This window comes from Embiotoca jacksoni, unplaced genomic scaffold, assembly GCF_022577435.1.
Source record: "Embiotoca jacksoni isolate LCO1_2020_lvr unplaced genomic scaffold, fEmbJac1.0.p SCAF_14, whole genome shotgun sequence".
NCBI classification, from domain to species: Eukaryota; Metazoa; Chordata; class Actinopteri; family Embiotocidae; genus Embiotoca; species Embiotoca jacksoni.
The window spans coordinates 13,051,834-13,072,590 of record NW_027185274.1 but is presented as its reverse complement, the minus strand read 5'-3'; the positions used below and the strand labels follow the sequence as shown (position 1 = coordinate 13,072,590).

The following is a 20,757-nucleotide window of genomic DNA, read 5'->3' as shown; positions in this document are numbered from 1 at the left end:
TATTTATGATAGACAGTTTCAAACTCCTGTTGTGTCACGTTGACACACACAGTCTGAAACCCCTCGTGCTGTTGTTCTCAACAGACTCACAGTCACTCGCTCAGTTTTGTTCTTTTGGTTTGCAATATTGTCCGAGGCCTCCTCTTTTTATAACTCTTGTCCCTCCTTCTCCACTGTTTAGATAAACCATTCCATCTGAACTGAGATCCGTGTCACTGTTTTCTCCACTGTTGGCCTGTGAAGACAGCCATTTGTCTCCTTCAATAATCAAGACACTAATAGGAGCTTTAATGGGACAAACTATCAACTTATCTTGAAGATGTGAATTTATTGCATGCTGGAAAATAATCTGTTATTATCGTGATGAGTGAGTAAGTCATACTGATGCTTTTGGAATGATAACTGTCTTGTCACTGTTGACTTGTGGACCATAGTGGGATCACTCAAGACTGAAAAGCAACCCTGGTATTGATGATCAAAGATTTAAATGACAGTTTTAACAATTATTAGAGATCCATCAAGTACAATGGTTGATATATTTTCAAAAAACTTTGTGCACAATGAATCAGAGTTAAATATTAGGTTGCACCTAGCATCACATAAGGTCCTGGGGTTTAAGCCCCCCACCCTCGCCCTCCAAGCTTCACCTACAGCTGGCATGCTCTCCTTGTGTTCTCCTGAATGCTACGGCTTCCAGCATCAAAGATTCATCCTGTACAGGGTCATAGGGGAGTTGGTTAGCAGGGTACATGATAAAACCTCAGGTGACATTATGTTTCAGGGCCGGTAACATTGCAGGTCCTGTACAGGCTGCAACACATTCATTTTAACCACACTTTTACTCAGTGCGGTTACGTGTACATAAAAAGGGTTTTAATTGCTCAGGAAACTGGGTTGAGTGATTCACCTCTGAATGACTCCCAGCAACCTTATTAAATGCTCCCCACTGTGAATCAGCAGTAATTTCTCCTTTAACCCCAGCAGGCCAAGAGTTTGATTAATTAAATATTGAGGAGATCTTCGCTGTATCCTTGAACAGATGTTCTCTGAGTCATGTGACTCCTGAGAATCAAGACTTTAATCAACGCCATCTGATGGAAGGAGAAATGCTGGATACCATGAAGCATCGTCCACCATGTGTACAGGGTAATAAATTTTACCCCTTTACGTCCACTTTTCCCCTTTTATTTTCTGCTAAATAGCTTTAAGTTATTTCTGACAGTGCTTGTTCCAAATCTTCATTAAACCTATATGATGATTACACTGAGAGAAACTGGTCCTGATAGACAGCATAGGTTCGTAATGACCAACCCACCGGTGGGGGGGCTATAAAACACAGCTGTATTCATGTTTGTAATAGGCACATTACAGTTTTCCAGATGTGAGCACCCACAGGCTCCAAACTATTTCCAAAAAACCATGAGTGCAAACAGTAGAGTATTTGTTTGTGAATGCTCTAGAAACCAACAGAGATAGCTCTACCTCAGCAATTACATCATAACAGCTTTGCCCTGCCATAATGGGGAACGATAAATGATATGTTCCTACGCCTGTGTTTAAAGTGGGATTGTCTTTTATCTCCTGCTGGGAGTTTGCCAGGAAAGATTCTCACTGTGGGGTTTAATGCTCCAAGCCATAAGCCCAAACATGTTTATTTATTTTCACAATTCAAAAGAACCTTTTTTTTCCCTCCTGCTGCATCTCTCCCCCTATTTCTTTCTCTCTCTCTCTCTCTCTCTCTCTCTCTCTCTGTCATTAACTTTATGGGAATTTCCATGGAATTCTTTCCTAATATAAGTGATTGTGTGGGATGAGTAACCAAGGGTGTGATGCTTTTCTTGGTAGGACACGGGTTATTTCACCACGTTTTTCCTTTGAACTGTTAGTGATGACACTGGAACATCTGGATGCCACTCTCACAGTGAGCAATACTAATGTAAAGTAATGAAGCTGCATGCAAATGTTTGTGTACTTGAGCTTATGTAACATGAAATGTAATTAAATAATGAATGAATGAAGACATCTAATGTCTGTACAAATGAACTGGCTCGAAAACTCTCCTTTTCTGCTTTTATTGGACTATCTATACTGATGCATTAATGTGTAACCATAATGTTTCAGTGGAGCTAATTTGAACTATTTTATACACTGTTGGGGAGTTAAATCTATGACAGTGAATCATATTTTCTTAAATGATCATAACCTATATGAAAAGTAACTGGTATCTAATCCTATCAAAACAATCAACAAGATTTCCATCTGAAATGCTGTGCAGTAAAAATATTAGGAATGGAAATTTAAAGTAATGTACAAGCACCTCCGATTTGTGCCTAAGTTTCTGACACTGACACGGTATGACGCCATGTTGCTAAAACCCCAGTCAGCCCACTAAGGGATACCGTGTCAGTGTCACGTTTTGCCTCGCGCAGGCATGAAAAGTACATGCACATATGACCAGGGTCGAAAGAGGAGGTCATGTGACGTACAAAGGGTGATTAAATGTGCATAGGGAGGAGGCTGGGTGTTGTTGGAGAGAACAAACACAGGACTTTCATCCAGGAGATTGTGTTTGAGGCCATGAAAAAAGAAAATGTCAAAGTGGATTTCTTTCAAATAACATGATCAAATTTTGCTACTTACACAACATTCGTTTTATGTGATGTATACATTAAGTAACTTTATGTACATTACATTAATCAAAAATTTTTTTTCTATTTTAACCCAAACCATGATCTTTTCCTAAACCCATAGTGGTTTTTGGTACCTAAACCTAAGGCACTTTACTTTTACATAAAACTGACAGGATATCCCGAAGTATCCTGTAGTGGACGTGTAGATTACATGTTTAGGTATGATACTGGTTGGACAGACTTTTATTTCTTTAGAAAAGAGTGCTAAAAATATTTTTTTGGTCTTTTTCAATGATGTGAAACACATTCTTTGTCGATGAATAATGTACATGTGAATCTGTTTTGCATGAATATTATCACATTTACTCACTAATTACAATGTTTTCTTCTCCCTCTTGTTCTTGTTCTTTCTCTTTCTTTCATTTGTAATCTTCATATGATGTTCATTCAGTTTCCCCCTGTGTATATACACTGTATACACAGGGGGAATATATATATGCAATATATATATATATATATATGACTTTTGCTCTAGTTACATCTCTCCCCACCATCTTATGACTTTTCTCCTCGCTCTGTTCCTCCATGCATGCCTGTGCTCCAAAAGGGTTACTGTGGCCCCAGAGCCCCACATGTGTAAGGAGATATCTTGAGTCAGCCTACAGCGGGGAGCTCGCAGAGCGACTGGCTCTTGCCCCTGCACACTGTAGGCAAAGCAGTTAAACAGAGGGAAGAAAAGAAGGGAAGCAAAGATATGAAAATATCATCAGAAGACTGGGGAAGCAGCTTCAGATCCTGCAATCCTTACATAAATACTGCTCTTTCTCAAGAGCACACACACACACACACACACACACACACTTACATGCACACAAACACTTCTGGCATCTGTCTGGAGGAGAGATCAACTACAGATCAACCACAGAACTTGGTTCTCCCCCACTGGCTGCCTTCATTTTGCAGCGCTGCAGAGGTGAAACATCATCAGCTTGTTGGTTTTGGAGGTTTTCTGGTTACCTCTGAATACGTTGTTCAAGCTAACCATTATAGAGGAAAATATCACAGCTATACAGGGAGTATTAGGGGTATGACTGCATGGTGGCATGTGATGGTGTTCAACTCCCAATGCAAATATTGTCTTTCTCTATCCAGAGTTTTCTTTTCCCACCATGAAAGAAAAGTGTTCCAGATGGGCAATATGCTCTTAATCCATGCTACTGCATTTATTCAAAATATGACAAACCTGATTAGCTGCGCAAGAAATGTCCCTCTCTTGTTTGTTTTTTTTGTTCAGTGAACTGGCAAAAAATGGTTGTTTTGGTGAAAAGCCCTCGCAGGTGGCCACGAATGCGACAGTCAAACTGGACCACTTTAAGCCACTTTGTGCAAGTCCACGCACATGCACAAACATAAACACACACACGACTGGAATGCAGTCTTAGCACCCTGGCTGGCTGTAGTCAAAACCAAATACCTTGCAAAAAGGGACAATTGTCCCTCATCAAAGGGTAGAAATACTTCCCATTTCTGACAGTAAAAGTGGAAGTGCATATGTGTGTGTCTGCAGAAGTCGAGGTTCATCCATTAGTAAAAAAAAATTTGTTCATTTATTTTGATTCGTGTAAGATTTTCATAGCCTAATATTTTACAGTAATAGAGCCACAATCATTCCCCTCTAGGAAAATGGAAATGAATACTGACATATTAAAAATAGAAAAGAGACTTAAAAAAAAAAAAAAGCACACATACCTGTAACTCTACTCTGCTGCTGAGGAAATCAGTGCATCACTTTCAACAAAAGCTGAGCTATAACATTCATATTTCACTCCTGCAGGAGGATGTTAAGATTACCAATGTTGAGATAATGAATTTCTGCAGCTGGGTTGTTAGAATGAAAATGCACACGGAGAGTCAACAGGAGAGTGACAAGACGAGACTGAGGTGTCTGTTTCACAGGTTTTGTCTTTAGGACCTTTCTCAGTTGGAACAATCAAAAGAACTTTCCCGTAAATTTGAGGATTGCAAAACTGGGAACAATAAGGAAACTAAGTGGAGAGTGAAAGGAACTTGATGAAATGTAAATTCTCCTCTGTTGTCATGTATCAATCTCTTTTGTAATCAAATGTTTCTCTTCTTTGACTCATTGTATAAGAATCCAGCGAGGTAAAGTACTAACATGATCAACCATACACTGCTCCTTGTGTCAGTAATTACCAAAGGGCAACGCAATCGCTGGTTAATCATAAACACCTTCTGTACACAGTTTGTCTGTTTTTACTATCTGCTTGTGTCACTGTAAGCTAACAGCTAACAGGGCTCCCGCACTTTGGACTGCTGGGTGGTGGATATAGCAGGGAAGTTCAGTCCGAAGCAAGTGCAGCAAGCGAGCACAGGATTTTAAACAAATTTCCAAAATGGTTGTTGCTTCCAATCATTAACAATGAATGGTGGCGCTAGATTTACAAGTTTGCTAACTGCGTGGAAGGTATTAATCTGCTTTTTCAATCACGAGGTTGAGCAAAATATACGACGGTGACATACAATCTAACACCCACTCTTGGCCCAAACTTCAGTCTGTATCCGCTTGAATGCTCCGACTAAGATGTAGCCGGAGAATGCTTGAGGAGTGAACTCCATCACAAAGGGGTGTGTTTGCCTGACCTCCATTTCTTCACTCTGTTGAGGTGCAGGGCCCGGTTTGGTTTGCCAGGCCCACCTAACAATATTTGTTCTGCTTTATGGCCTCTCTGTTTGTTTTCCCCTTCACTGGAGCGACCACCTCTTGGTCCCAGCAGTGCTAGAGTGCTGCCACATTTGAGGTCACCAACCTGGGGCTCAGCCCACCCACAATGCAGTGCATAAACCCAACAGAAATAGCATGACTGCTGCTCAGGTGGTTGAGAGCAAAGGTGTCTCCCGCCCTTCTGCAACACACACACACACACACACACAGTGACAATCTACCATTATATTTGGTTCTGAGATCTTCTTCGGGATAGGCCGCTTTTATCTGTTTGGCAGCTATCACCACAGGTTTGACAAGCTTTCCCTTGAGGACATTGTAAAATTAAATAACATACATGAGGAGAATAGAGTAGTGACTGTCTTTCTTTCCTTCAGCTGAAACCTGTGACTCAACCATATGCTGTCATCAAAGGCAATAATTACCTGATAGATTTATTTCAAAAGGCATCACTGTGGAATTTATAAGGGTGTCAGAGAGATTAGACAAACAAGAGCGAACTCACGTAGGACGACTGTTCCTTTAAACAACTTTCATTTTTATAACAGTACGTTTATTAGACTATAAAAGTTACAGAATAAAATACAGATTATCAGAAAATTCTGCACCTCTGTTTTCCTCAGGAGTCTGCAGATCTATTTTTCACTGATATCGTCTCAATTTCATACATTTGTGATACAAATAAGCCACAATAGTGTCCGATATGCTGAGAAGCTCCATCAGATGGGATGACCCGATATCACCTCCATAAAGTGACATAAGCCAGTCAATTTAGGCTAATTGAATTGATCAAAACTCCTTGATATCAAAGGCTTTTAAACTTAAGAAAATATATAGTACACGATTAAATCTTTAGTAAACGTTTCCAAAGATATATACAAGATCATGTTTGTTTGTTTGTTTTTTTAATTATTTTTTTTTTAGCTCATATTGTTTTTTGTTATTTTTTTTATTTTTTTTTATCACCACTACCTGCAAGTCATGGTCTTTCCCGTGCCTTGTATTGATCCCCACACGACAAGAACAACATCCTCAAAGCTATGCTTTACAAATCCTAACAACACCTTTTGTTAAAAATTGTTGGGGGTATTATTAGCCTACTTGCCGGAGTGCAGGAGGATCACGAGGCCTTTAGGGGGATGGGTAGAGTTTTCCGAGGGGTAGTATGGCTTTAAGAGTTTACTACCAACCACTCTCTCACTCATTCACGCGCACACACACCGAAAGTTTGGAGGCAAGGCGAGCGGTGGGATACCGACCGATAGGAAGTGACGGGACTGCATGAATTTCAGAAGGAGGAGGAAAAAAAAAAAAGAAGACGGGAATATCAACACAAAGCAGAATGAGAAGCAACGTGCGATCATCGGGCTGTCGGTGGTTGTGGAGCGGAGGGAACTGAATTGCGCATGAGCTTATCAACAACACCGGAGCGAGATACTTTCAATGGAAGTGAACTGCGTTCCCCAGAAGTGAAAAGCAGAGATTTTAGTGAGGGGGGGGGGGGGGGATTGTCGTCCGATTTCCATGACTGTGCTTGTAATTCTGGAAAGTATTGTCACACGGGGGCGAGGGACTATATGGAAGAGTGACCTGTAAACTCTAACCTCACTTTCAATATGAAGGAAAATACTTAACGCAAAATCCAAGAACGCAGTTAGGGGATATGAACGCAGATTTTTGGATTTCGCCGCGGTTTTTTCCTCTGTCGAGTTCAGTTTTGCGTCTTTGGGGATGTTTGCGAGTGGCATCGCTACGGCTTCAGTTCGGACACTGACCCGTCTCTGCGCCCTGGTGCTGGTCGTCGCTGTGGGACTCGGTTCGGAGCTGCGGGTCCGGGTCCGGCTCTCTGACGGACTGGTGACCGAGGAGGTTTTGGAGGCGGACAGTGAGAGGGACTCGATATCACTCGAATTCAAGCAGGGAGATGGGACACTCATCACTTTTGTGGCGGACTTCAAACAGGTGAGAAATGGTCCCGTTTGCCACTTAAACTAAACGCTGCTGGGTCTTGAAGGTTTTCCCCTGCTCTCACCCAGGTGATATGAGATTTCGATTTTGGATATTCAAATTATTGAATATCTATGTTTCCCTTAAACCAGAACAAATTGTAAACAAGCGGATTTCATGGTTCCCGTATTAAAGGCTGAGGCCTATCTGCGGTCCTGGAAGTCTCCAGGAGGTCCATGAAGAAACTGGGTCTTAACTAGACTAATGAATTAAAATGGTCTGTACTTGTATAGCGCTTTATCACCTTTCGGTCTCAAAGCGCTTTAACATGGTTTTCCCATTCACCCATTCACACACTAATGAGACAGACACCATGCAAGGTGCTGACATCAGGAGCACATTCACACACCGATGGTACACCATCGGGAGCAACTTAGGGTTCAGTGTCTTGCTCAAGGACATTTAGGCATATGGACAGGAGGAGCGGGGGATTGAAACACCAACCTTCTGATTACTGTGCAACCCACAGCCTCCCTAAATGCAAAATTTATTTTATTCCCTAGGTAGAGGGGTAAATATAGTTAATTCAACTAGAACAGTCACACTGTTAGTCAGAATTACACAGTACCTTTTTTGGGGGACCTTATGGAACCCAAAAAAGACTACTGATCCGCCCCAACCTTCACTGGAGGAAACACGAATTAGATTTAGATTAAAATTGATCCTTCATTTAATTGGTTCCCACAGGAAACCCTTTGATCAATGATGTGATGTATGAATCATGTATTCAGAAACAGAGTAAACATCTTGGTCACTTGTTTGACTTTTCCTTGATACCTTTTGCCACGTTATCTTTGCTGGTTTCCTCAGCAGATCAGCTGCCAAATCTGCGCAGTTCTTCAAGGCTGAGATCAATTAGCTACAATGGCCTCTTGGTTGAAGCTAAATTGTTGCCCCAAAGCAAGTATGAAGGGTCACAAATCTGAAATTTAATGGAAGTCACCACTGAAGCCTGAAACCCCCCCCCCCCCCCCCCCCCCCCCCCCCCGGAGCTGTCACAGTAACTCGCATGAGTTCAAGTAGAGAGTTTCATTCATCTTTTTCCATCCCAGCATGAGTTTCACAGGTCAAGACAGCTGTTGCTCCTTAGATGTGGACGCCCACAGACCCCAATAGCCTTGACACCCCTGCGGCTCATGGGTCCAGTCCAGAGCTTATCACAAGAAGCCATATTTAGCATTCTTCTAAAAGTAGAGGAGCAGATCAAGTGTCCTTCCCTGACCACCACATCAATCCGGAGTTTTTGGGGGAAGATGACACTGTTTCACTTTTTTACAATGACAGCTCAGAGACACATAAAATGTCAGTGCTGGAAGGAAAACTACAACTGCTTTGCATAAGGGGGGACTCAGAGGTGCACAGAGCAAAGGCATGTGTCTGTGATGGTTGCTGTCACACAGAAGCTGACAGGCTGGCGAGATGTGAAGGGGGAGATTTACCAGGATTAAGTGGGCATGTCTGACCTTTTTGATCTGCACGTCTGGTTCACTAACCAAAACAGCTAATTTAGAGTTGAAAGAGAAGAGGCCGTCACCCCCAATCATTGGCGACACACCAACAGAAAGAGACATACACTGATCTGTGAGCGGGGAGCCTTTTTCGTGGTTGTGCCGGTGCCCCGTGTTGCTGCATCCCCCAATGCATGCACACGTGCATGCACACACATCAACATCTGCACATATGGTTTTGTTTATTTGAATAAAGCCAACAGAACCCCTTAGATCACTCTACTTTTCCGCTGCCTGATTTATCTGTTCCAGTTGTAGCTCGGCCTCCGTGCCCCCCTCTCTCGCTCTGCGTCTCTGTTTTTTTCCCCTTTGTCCCCCCCTCTGTCTCCTGCTCCCTCCTTATTTCTCCTGCATGTGGTTTTCATTCAACTCTTGTGCAGCATCTCCAAGATTTATGGAAAGTTGGATGAGCTGTCACTTCCAGCTGCTGTGAATATGCAGCTCAGATAAATGCTGGAGTGTTTTAACAGGAATGTTAAACACTTGGGTATACTACACGGATGAGTACTGTACAGGTTATTGTACTGTTTGATGGAACAATTTGTCATCATTGAGTGAATGTAATTGACAAGCATGACCAGGATCATTTCTAAAAGAGCTCTTTATAAATAATCCTCAGACAGCAGCCTTCTTGCTCTTTGCGACGACGTGGCAAAAATGTGATTGTAAATGTTATATCCATTAGACACTGGCGGACTGGTCTGCTGCTGGATGTGAGGAGGAAGTTTAGTCAACCTTGTCCAAGCAATGAATCACTGTGAATATCAGCTGCACAGTGATTTCAGGAGGGTTACGTTGGCTCTGAAGGCATGTAAACATGTGGAAAAGATGATGTGGTTCCGCTTGCTCATGACACAGATGTGTCATGTTGAGTACATCTCAACCTGTGGAAAATATTGACTATTAAGTTTCAACCACTGCAAAGCTGTTAAATTGTAACTTTTATGAAATAAAGGCATCATGGGAGGGAGCTGATTATCCATCACGTATTCTGTAATTGCATGTGGAGGTTGTAAAACTTGCTCAGAATTGATCTCATCGTGTTAAAGGGACTTTATTTTTCATTCATGTTTGGTATCTTGATGAAGTATTTACAGCTGAATCTACTCTTAAGTCATGTCAAATGGCTGCAGTCCGTCTGCAGCTCCGTGATACCATTATGACAGGATTAATGTCAACGTACAATTTTGCAATACGTCACCAGTCTAAACACAGATGTGCCGTTGGAGCTTTGAATTGAGACTCTCTCTTTTGTCATTCGTGAGCTGCCAATTTAGTACAGATCTGTCTTTTTTCCTTTGGTATCCTCTGCAACAATTTATGATCTAACACGGTTTCAGACCTTGAGCAGAACATAAACCATGTCGCGGAGATTAATCCAAGGGAAATGTCTCACATATTTAGAGGTCTGTTTTTGGGTCTTTCCAGATGTAGAAACTTTGTCAGAGAAACTAATCAGTTTGTACCCTGCGTATCTTGCTTTCATGTCCAACTATCTGGCTTGATCAATGCAGGAATGCGTGACTTCACAGACTCGAGAGGATGCTTTAATTTCTGATATGCAATGCTGCACATCCTACTATGTTTACACCTTGGTTTTGTAATACAACATCTAAAAACCTTTGAGGAAATTAAGGCAGATCATTTGAAAGGGCTGAAAACATTTGAAAAGCTTGCCACCCACGCTTGTGTTTTTAGAAAGCTCCACCAGTCTGATGTTCTCACCAAAATGATACAATTGTGGAAAGGTGCTGAAACAATGTCTTCTCAGGATGCATAAAGTGCTTAAGATGTGACTTTACAATTGATCTCATTATCATCATCCATCAGAGTTTCCAAAAAGCTTCATTATTGCCACTCGTGATAAAAACATTTTCAAAGTATTTTTCTGTGCTGGAATGTTTTACATAAATCCACATCAGCGCAGACGTGGCATGAGTGATCCTTTGTTTGTGCTTATGGGTCAACCACTTGTCACTATCTCACACCATCCTGATAAATGGGTCTGGATTTGGCAAACAATGGCACTGTGGTGTGAATGAGCATGTTGGCCATTTTTATTTTAAATTCCCATTTCATGTAGGCCTCACAAACCGGATTGTGTTTGAACCCTCAGCTCACTTGTGTACGTTCTGATTGTCTTCGAAGCACAGAGGCTTTATGGACACGCCCAGCAATAAGGTTGCTGTATGAATGAGTTGGAGATTATTCACACCTTTATGAACTATGTCAAGCACTCAATGAAAGTTGTGGGTGGGGAGGCAGGTTGGTTTGCCTTCCTGTGTGCTCTCCCATTGGGATACACAGTATGACACATTCTTTTTCTTTGAGCCTTCACATACTGTGCTGAATCATCCATTAGAATTGTTCATTTGGATTTGGACTTATTTTGTAGCTACAAGGCAAACTGTCTCCCGTGTGGGAGGCCTGTTGGCAATCCATTTTCTTCTCTTCTGTTTGTGGGAAATGCCGACGTTTGCCAAGAGAAGCAACTACCTCTTGTTTTTCTCCCTGATTGCACATACTGTATATCAGTTGCAAGTCAGAGCAGTCACTGCATTTTATGCCTTACGTTTTCTTTCTTTTGGCTGCCACACCTTGCCTCTTACTCAACCTTGAAACACCATCCCACTTTGTCACTTGCACAAACTTGCAAGTTCTTTTTTCGTGGAAGTGTCACCTGTTCAGAGAAATTGTTTCACACGTTTTGTTTTTTGGCAACTTATTGGGACACAATAATGCTGCTATTGCAAAAGGTAATGATGAATATTCTGTTCGTCGCAGTCATCCATGAGATGTGGGCGAGAAATTAGAACACATAATGGAAATCTTTAGATGTTCAAGATTCTGTTTACGTTTTGCAGTAACTTAGAAGACCTCTACTCCTACTCAGTTTCCCTCTCTATGCTAAGACTTTTTCTGTGTGGGAGAGATAAACTCCGCTGATAAGTTCCCGCTTAGTAAAACAAGTGCTATGATTCAGAGTAACCGCTCTGCTGTTACATGTCCAGTAGCTTTGTGTGAGAAAGCTTTCTTGACATAGTGCTCGCTGACTACATTACGGCCCTTTAAATTTACTCTTAAATGGAGGAAAAAAATTATGATGATTTTGTTTGTTTCTGTTTCTGCTCTATGCATCCTCAATGTGTGCAGGCAGTGGCTCTTTCAAAGATGAACTCTGAATCTGAAACCCAGGAAAATACATCTGTGGCATTGCTGTGGCCCTTCAAAGCCCCCCCTTTTGGCCTCTCGTGGCCCCTTTGCCCCTGTTGATGTCTTTATCTTTCATCCCCCTCCCACCAGCAGACCAGATGTTCATCTATAATGCTGCTGATAAAGAAAAAAGCTTCCCATTCCCACAGTCTGTCACGTGCATCCAGGGAGCAAGACCAGAGCAGGGAGAGATTGCTATCATCTGCCTTTTCATCTCTGAAGATTGTCTGTCATCCAGGTCGTGGTCAATCTAAGTGTTATCCAAAGGCAACTGGACTTTTTTTTTTGTTTCTTGACGTTTCACCTCTCATCGGAAAGGAACTGAAGAAGCCTTTCTGATGAAAGATGCTAAAACAAGTCCAGTTGCCTTCGGATGACACTTTGAGCTGGCTTTTATGTTTTTCCAATGATCAGGGACGGTGGACTGCACCATGGTCACAGCATCAGATGGACAAAGACACAGTGGTTGTGGCTTGCAGTGTACATACTTGTTGTCTTTTCTGAGGTTTTAAGATTTCAATTGGCAACAAAAAAGCCAACAAAGTGTTTACTATGCCAAAGCTTCAGTTGTTTTCCACACAGTGTCCCTAAATGTCCTTTTGTCCAAGTCCTGACTGCTGGTTAGTTTCAGACTGATTTATTGTGTTTTACTTCAGTGACAGTTCAGTCAGAGCTGTAGTCCTCAAGTCATAAGGGTCCACACCTGGAAAGGTATTACATCACCCCTTCTCTTGTCAAATAAACTGATCCTGTGTCACCTTTCATAGAACAGTTTGTTTTGTAAAGAGACTGACAAAGTCAAAAAAAACAAAAGCTATGGAAATAACATTTTATGATCAATAATGTTGAAACTCCTTTTTTTTTAATTTAGTTGAAAGATCAAAAGAATGAGTCATGAGACGATTTCAACTGAAAATACCAATTATGGTGTTTTAAATTCACGGTCGTTAAGGATATTTACATATGATGCTTTGAAAAATAGGGGTTATATAAAGTTTAAAGAATACCATTATTTTGTTAAGCCTTGCCATTTATATAGCTGTATTTGTGTGTCCTGCAACAGGATATGAAAGATGAAGAACAACAGTAAGAGGCTGAATGGGACTGTAGCCATCTCTATTGTTTATGTCTTATGTAGCTGTCTCATTTCCTTCCCTGTTAGCACCACTGTTTGCCTCCCTCTCATTTCCTGAATGCAAAGTCTCCATAAACAGTATCGTGTCTGGTTAATTGCATCCAGATTCTGGCAAAGGAGTAGTTCCCTCATTGTGGTCTGCACATCCTGTATTTTGCACAGGTTTGAGGCCTTTAAAATACAAGCTAGAGGCTGTTGCTGAGGTTCTGTGACTGTAAATCGGAGTTGCTGTGTAATACTGTGTAAATACTAACAGTCCTGCAATCTTGAGAGTGAGTCACCTTCCATTGTTGTCAGGAGAAAAGATAAGTGGAGCACCTTTCTTTCCATGGCCTCCAGTGTTTTGATTGTCCATTCCCTGCCTCTGTTTACTAATTGGTTAGCTCTTTGGACAGCCAGGTGTGACCAGCCTCTAAATGTGACTCGCATTCCTGCCTTTGGAGCGTCTGTAATTAACTTCAACTCAAGCATTTCTTAGCTGGGCAGCTTTTCTCCCGCTCCTTTTGTCTGTCCCGCTGTCTCCCAAACTGATCTATAATCCCTACCTACACCTGTGCTTTTTGACAGCCTCCCCTCACACACCAAGATAAATACCCTCCCTATAACCAAACATGGTAAATCCATATGTTGTTTTTAATGTTAAATGTAACTTTCTATCACTTCTGTTTTTAGGAGAACAGAAGACAAATGGAGCAACTGGAAGGCTGCATGATGCTGGTTTCATGTGCGTTTACTGTGGAACTGTTGATTTGTGTTACTAAAAGCTCAGTAGCATTTGAATTGTTGGAGGATTTGAAAGAGAACAAATCTGAGGTGTTTGTTAATATTTTGAAGTATTTAAAAAAAAAAAAAAAAAAAAAAAAAAAAAAAATGTTGGTTCCTGTTCTAACAACTTGATGAGAAAAAACACATTTCCAACTAAAGCCTACAGCCAAACAACCACACAGACCCACATTGATCTCAAATGACTCATCAGAGCGTGGCTGACCAGCAGTCCTCCCCAGCCAGCCATCAGCCTTATCAACAGACAGGGTCTTAGAGGGGATTTGAAAAACAGGAAGAACCCACTGCACAGTGGACAACTACTGACACACTGTTTGTGTTTGTGTGTGTGTGTGTGTGTGTGTGTGTGTGTGTGTGTGTGTGTGTGTGTGTGTGTGTGTGTGTGTGTGTGTGTGTGTGTGTGCGCGCGCGCGTGTGTGCGTGTGTGCACACATGCATTTGTGTGTGTTTGAATATCCATCCATGCATGCCAGTGTGAAAGCAGTACAGTTAGTATGGCCCCCAAAGGGAGATGCACAGGACTTGCGGTAGTTATTTCATGAGGACATTTAAACTGCTCTTTGCTTCAAAACACTAATAAAAAAAATATTTTTTTCTTTTCTTTCGCTGTTTGGCTTCACACAGCTTTCATTTTCACAGCCAGTAAACCAGCTATATACCCTGTGAAGGGACTGTGTTTGGCTAGCTAGGTTACAGTGAGGGAGAATGTTCACTGTAAATGGCACCCTTTGAGTGTCTGAATGGGCTTTTGTGCACCTAATCTGGCCCACCAAAGGTAACCACCAATAAAACAGGCCCCCGCCCACTCCCCTCTTTAACAGGTCTTGGTATTACCCACTAGTCAGGTTGCATGAATACAGACTTGTGTTTGGCTTTTGGCCAGTGCTAGTTTGTCTGCAAATGGACCATGTCCTGGGTGTAAGAGAGCAATGTTAAGGAATCTGGGCTTGTGTGGCTTATTTATAGCCATGCTGACATTTACACTGCTCTGGGCAGGAAAAAACTCAAGGCTAGACTCTCCTTTTGATTATGACATTGCCTGTCTTTTTCAAGACAGGGAAATGTTGCTCTTTTAATTTCCAATGTCCATGCCTGGTGATTTTCTCTAATGTTGGTCTGCAAACCTTTAATTTTTCTAGGTCTATGGAAAGGCACTTTAGGGAGTGACTCATTTTCCTGATGTGGGCATGACCTCTTTAAGGAGTAGTTGTGAATTGAAGTGGCCTTACTCTTCATTTTCAAGCTGCAACAGGTCTACATCCCTATGATGTCCTGAAGTTGAACTTGTGTTTTCTTTGTCATATGTATCACCAGCATGGATTTTGTTTACTGTTTTCTGGTACATTTATTTGGCACAGATTTGGCAGGCTTTTTCACAACAGATAATAGTTCCCCCATACTGCTCACACAGAGGCATAACTAATAAAAAAAATAAATAAATAAATAAAATTATTATCTTCATTCTTTGGTTTTTCTGTGGACTAAACAAACAAGTTATAACATGTCAAATGGGGAGTTGCAGAGGTGACAGTAGGGGGACTTCTGACAGTTACGTTAATTGCCTGCTGGCTACATCATTATATCTGGCATACAGGAATAACAGTGATATTGCTTTTTCTCATCTAACTCTGCACCAATAAAATTAAGTGATCTTCTCAAAATGTCAAAGCAATCCCGTAAGATTTGTTGTTGTGATGTCATTTTAATATGTTGCATCAATAAAAAGTTGCTGCCACAGTAGGAGCTGTTGCTCTGCCCTTCCCCTTTAGGCCCAACTCCAAATGCAGGGCAGTAGAAGTAGACAATCATTAATCAGGACACATAATGACACAAGAGGAGGAGGAGATCTCCTTGTTTAAACTTAACCATTGAGCCCGTTCCAAAGAAGCGGACTTGGTGGAGCTCCCCTGTTTCTCTGTAATTACCCAGGGAGCCCTGGGGCAAATCCATGCAATGCCTTCCTTCTTCTTACTTTCTCTGCCCACACCCACGTGTACATGCACAGCGTCCCAGCATAGCACCATGTGTCTGCAGTATGGGAGGTCTTCAAGTCGTGGCCTCTTGCTTCTCCCTGCACTTGAGGACAAATGGCACTCTTGCCAGTCTCTCAGCATTGTACTCCCTCTTCATCGTATCTCACTCTGATCACTGAGATACATTTCTGCTTCCTCTCGTCTTGACATTCTCTTTAATCATTCCAGATTTTTTTTCTTATTATTATCACAGCATGGGAACAGCTGAGGCATCTAATTTCCACTGCCTGCATTTCTACGTTCTTTTGAGTCCCTTTTTCTTTTTTCTGAAACCCTGAGCAGCACACAGAGATGTAATCAATATTTGCTCAGTAATTTTCTTTCCAAAGGTCAAATGGTAGCGCATGATTGTCTTGTGTAATACCCATGCTTGTATTGTAAGCCTGCCAGAAAGTCTTTCAAACAAGAGTGGTTGTTAGAATGAAGAACCAGTGATCATACAAAGTAGTCTATAAAGAACTACAGAGCGTAAACACTTATCACGCAGGGTGTATTGCTTTCTTGCAAGTCTGTAGTCTTGTAGTCTTTTTTTTATTTTTTAATACAGGAAGTGGATCCACAGAGCTTAGGGGGAACTCAATGGGGTTATCTCTGGGCTGTTTATCTATCCCAGAGTTCCTCTTGCTCAGGGAGTGAAAGCCTTCGAACTGTTACTCCTCTGCAGCCTGTGTGCTTCGTACGGGTGTGTGAAAAGCGGAGGAGGGGTGTTTGGGACTGTGTGTGTCTGTGCTGAAGCTGCAGCCAAGGAGAGGAGAGAGGGTGGGGGGGGGGGGGCTTGTCCGATGAATAGGAAGACAGGTCTGCTGCTTTGCGCTCCCCATTGTCGGAGCTTCCCATCATGCTTTGCATTCCCCCTCACAGAACTCTTTATGGCCTTGGGTTCGGTGCCAGATCTCTCACGCAGTTGCCAACAGCAACACGTTTTTTGTTTTTGTAAATTCCCACTATCTGCATTTTCCTACTCATACAGTTCCACATAAAACAGCATGGTGAAACATTTCTAACTTTTATGGCATATGAGAAATTCTGATAAGCTTGTTAAGAGACGGGCCCAAAGCTTTAATTTGACGGCACAAATACGCAGAGTATGACCGGAGCCATATTGCGCAGGACTACAGACAATAAAATGTATCAACAAGCTGTCAGATGAGGCTTTATGGGTGTAGTGAATATAAACCCCTCTTTACTTTAAGCAGACAGTTGTTTGAGCATCTTTGAACTCCACATATTGAATTACTTAGAGTGTCTGGGAAAGTGCTGCATCAAGCACCGAAATGGAAATAAAATGTGTTGTAATCTGTGCGAGCCTGCGCATATAAACAGTAAGTTGTTATAACCTCGCTTCATGCACCACTTCAATGTCTTCCGGGAACCATATGTTTATCTGTTCAGCCACTCATCTCTCATCCCTCACATTTTGCAGGATGTGAAGATATTCCGAGCGCTGATCCTGGGTGAGCTGGAAAGAGGGCAAAACCAGTACCAGGCCCTGTGCTTCATCTCCCGCCTCAACCGCAATGAGATCATCCCCAGTGAGTCTATGGCGCGTCTCAGACAGGTATGACACAGCAGACGTCGTGTTTTGAACATTTGTTTTCAGTTTATATTATGGCTCAGAGACTTCTGAGAGCGTGAACATTGATCATTTGTGCTGACTTCTCAGAAAAATCCTCAGGCCATCCGCTTGGCAGAGGAGCGGAGAGGACTGGAGCAGTTGACAATGAGCGCGGCGGTCAATCTAAGTCAGGCGTGGCAACTCAGCTCCCACATCCACAACATGTGCAGTGAGGCTCGTGAGGCCATGTACACCAGGGAGGCAGACGTCAAACACTGGCTGGACAAAGGTCAGCAGTCATTTGATCTTTGGCCATCATTGAAACTTGCCAAAGCTCTGCTGGTGTTAAGCGAAACGTTTGTCGTTTCTCCTATTGCTTTCTTTTCTCTCCAGCATCTGCAGATTGTCTCCTTGCACACTATATCTCTGAATTTACACCTTTATCTCCCTTCAACACTGTCTATCTTCCCTGTTTGTGCCGCCTGTACACCTCTTTGCACTTCACTTAAGCGATATGACTCCCAGTATTATCTTCTGGGCTTTGTCTGATAAGGCTCTGGGAGTGTTCATGCGATCCGTGTTTACCCTCCAATTTGTACATTAAATATATTTTCCAGTTATACCTTGAAAAAAATTGCTTGAAAGACTGACAGTGCTGTGCTTGTTTGTAGGTACACACTAAAGACTGATTTAACCATTTGTTTTTAAAAGGCCGTTTGCAGTGGGATCCAGATTCTTTAACGGCAATGAAGTCCAAATTATCCAGGCTGAGGAGAATTAATATGACAGCACTATTATTCACTGACAGCTTTGTTATAAAGAAAACAATGTTGATGGTCATGGTTCACTAAGCACTCTGCACCGTTATCTGCGCAGGGAATCACAGTAGCATCTCCTTAGCATAACAAAGCTCCCCTTTTATTGCACGATCTCTCCGCTTTATTTAGCCACTTTGTTTGCCCTCTTCAGTTCAATACAGTATTTAATTGAGGGTAATCAGAAAGAGAGTGATTCATGCATCTGTGTGGCAGCACGCTTTTGTTTCATAATAAGCTCGGATAATAATGCCTCTCTTCTGTTTGTGTCATAGGAGTGGATGGCTCCATATTCGAGGTTCTGCCCCAAACAACGGAGGTGCCCAGCTTTCAGGCCTGTCATTCTACTAAAGACTTGTGGCAGCCCTGTCTCTGCACATACAGCCTGCGTCTGGAGTGGTACCCATGTCTGCTGAAGTACTGCCGCAGCCGGGACGCCTCAGGCAAAAGCTCTACCTACAAGTGTGGCATAAAGAGCTGCAGCAAGGGCTACCATTTCACCTACTATGTTTCCCAAAAACAGCTCTGTCTATGGGACGAGGAGACCTAGCATTTTTGTTCTGGATGGTTAAGAAAAGAGAAATCCTTTTTTTTTTTTCTTTTCTCCCCAGCCAAGCCAATGCTTCTCCAGCCATGCTGTTCAGAGTAAACACAGGAACCCTGGACCTCGGTTTATATGATGCTAAGTGAAGCTGTCTGAGGCAGGGAGTGCTGAGATCCAGATGTTCATGCTGAAACGAATTCGGGTTCCAAGTGAGACCAAAACCTTTACAGACAGGGAGATGCATCGGAGCCTCTCACTCTAAAACCTTAATTGACATTTGACTGTCAGCTTAAAAGTGACTTTGCCAAGAAGCTGCCACTTGTGTGCCTTTTTGGGGGGAATTATTGGAGCACATGACAACAACAATAACCTCTCAAAGAAGCTACAGTATGCACAAAGCTGGACAGTGCATTCCTGGTCAGTTAAACAGTGCCCCTTCCTCACTCAAAAGAGTTAGACAAACATGATCCTCCATCCCGGTGAAGGAAAATGTGGACGGTGGATTTATCTTTCTTATAAAGCTCTGTGAAAAAACTCTTTATTGCCAGCTAAAAAGCCAGTTTATGACACCGGTTGATAAAATACTTTTTCAATGCCGGCTTTATTTATTTTGGTTGCAAAGTGAAATTATGGAGGACTATTTTTGTATCTTTGTCATAATAAACTCATCGGTTTTCTTTCATTTTAGCATTAAACAAGCTCCTAAGTCCACCTTTCTAAACCACACTTCGTCAGAAACTAGAAGTATTTAAACACATTTAAGAACATTTTAACTTCTTGGATTTTGGATGTTATTTCTCATCTATATCTCATGCCGAGTAGATAATCTGTTTTAATCTTGATTTCCCCCTTTAGTCTCCATGGTGGACATCTCATGCCAACTACTTACATTCTTAGTCTGCTTAAAAAGTGTCAGAAAAACCAAAGTCAAAATAAACACTGTTAAAAGAAGAGTATATAGTTTCCATTTCTAGAAACAAGCTCTTCTGTAAAGTGTTTTTTGTGTTAGGGATTCAATAAAACTGCAGTTTAGCCTTTTGAGTACTCTATACTGCCATCTTCTGGTTAACCAGTGTTACACGTTCTTCTGTTCACTGTTGTTTCCCACTGCCAGAAGTCTTTTCATGTCAACATGTAAATGTTTATAATTTATGCATCTCAAATCCCTGATCATTTACATGTGTAATTCAAGGAGCACTTCTTGAATTTGTGGGACCAAATTAAACGTTTTGTGTTCTCTAGAGCATTAGGTTGCAGCAGGATTTTGGATTGTCTTACCTCTATCTTCATTTTGGCCTCAACTGCCATATCAAAAGTTAATTTTGTGTTTTGTGCGTTAGTAGGTCCTGCTAACTAAAGAACCAAATGAGTGAAATATTTTTATTTGTTGCCTTTTCTGGTGATCAAGTGCCTTAACATTTCCACTGATATTTTTGCTATGTAATTGTAGATTAAGTTGTTCAACATATTTTTTCTATGAAAGAGTTTTGTTGTAAAAAAAAGTTGCCATAAGGAGAAAATGAAGCAATTAGGTAATGTACCGTTTAAGAGCTGTTTTCCCCATTAATTGTTTCAATAAAGTCTTTCTTTGCACTGCTTATGCAGTTGTGCAATTATTTGGAGTACCTTGGGGGCATTTTATGCCTTTATTAGACAGCATACAGGAAATACAGGTAGAGAGGAGAAAGAGAAAGGGTAACATTTAACAGGTCCCCAGGTGGACACCTCAGCTATCCTAAGTATTAATAACAGTAATAATAACTGGATGCTTGATCATGTACATTTGGAAAA

The 20,757-nt window shown here is 41.8% G+C and overlaps 1 protein-coding gene across 1 annotated transcript; it reads left to right on the top strand.

The window, feature by feature from the left end:
* The first annotated feature begins 6,573 nt into the window (after window positions 1-6,573).
* Window positions 6,574-20,564, top strand: oafa (OAF homolog a (Drosophila)). Its single transcript, XM_069148057.1, has 4 exons — window positions 6,574-7,335; window positions 17,476-17,610; window positions 17,716-17,896; window positions 18,698-20,564. Exons 1-4 carry the CDS (start codon window positions 7,105-7,107, stop codon window positions 18,970-18,972), a joined length of 822 nt encoding a protein of 273 aa, XP_069004158.1. The 5' UTR covers window positions 6,574-7,104; the 3' UTR covers window positions 18,973-20,564.
* Window positions 20,565-20,757: the final 193 nt, after the last annotated feature.

Bases quoted from the DNA above. Each gene is read 5' to 3' on its own strand.
- oafa (XM_069148057.1), top strand. From the start codon at position 7,105: ATGTTTGCGAGTGGCATCGCTACGGCTTCAGTTCGGACACTGACCCGT. The intron at 7,336-17,475 runs GTGAGAAATGGT...CACATTTTGCAG, and splicing joins TTGTGGCGGACTTCAAACAG to GATGTGAAGATATTCCGAGC. The intron at 17,611-17,715 runs GTATGACACAGC...CTGACTTCTCAG, and splicing joins CTATGGCGCGTCTCAGACAG to AAAAATCCTCAGGCCATCCG.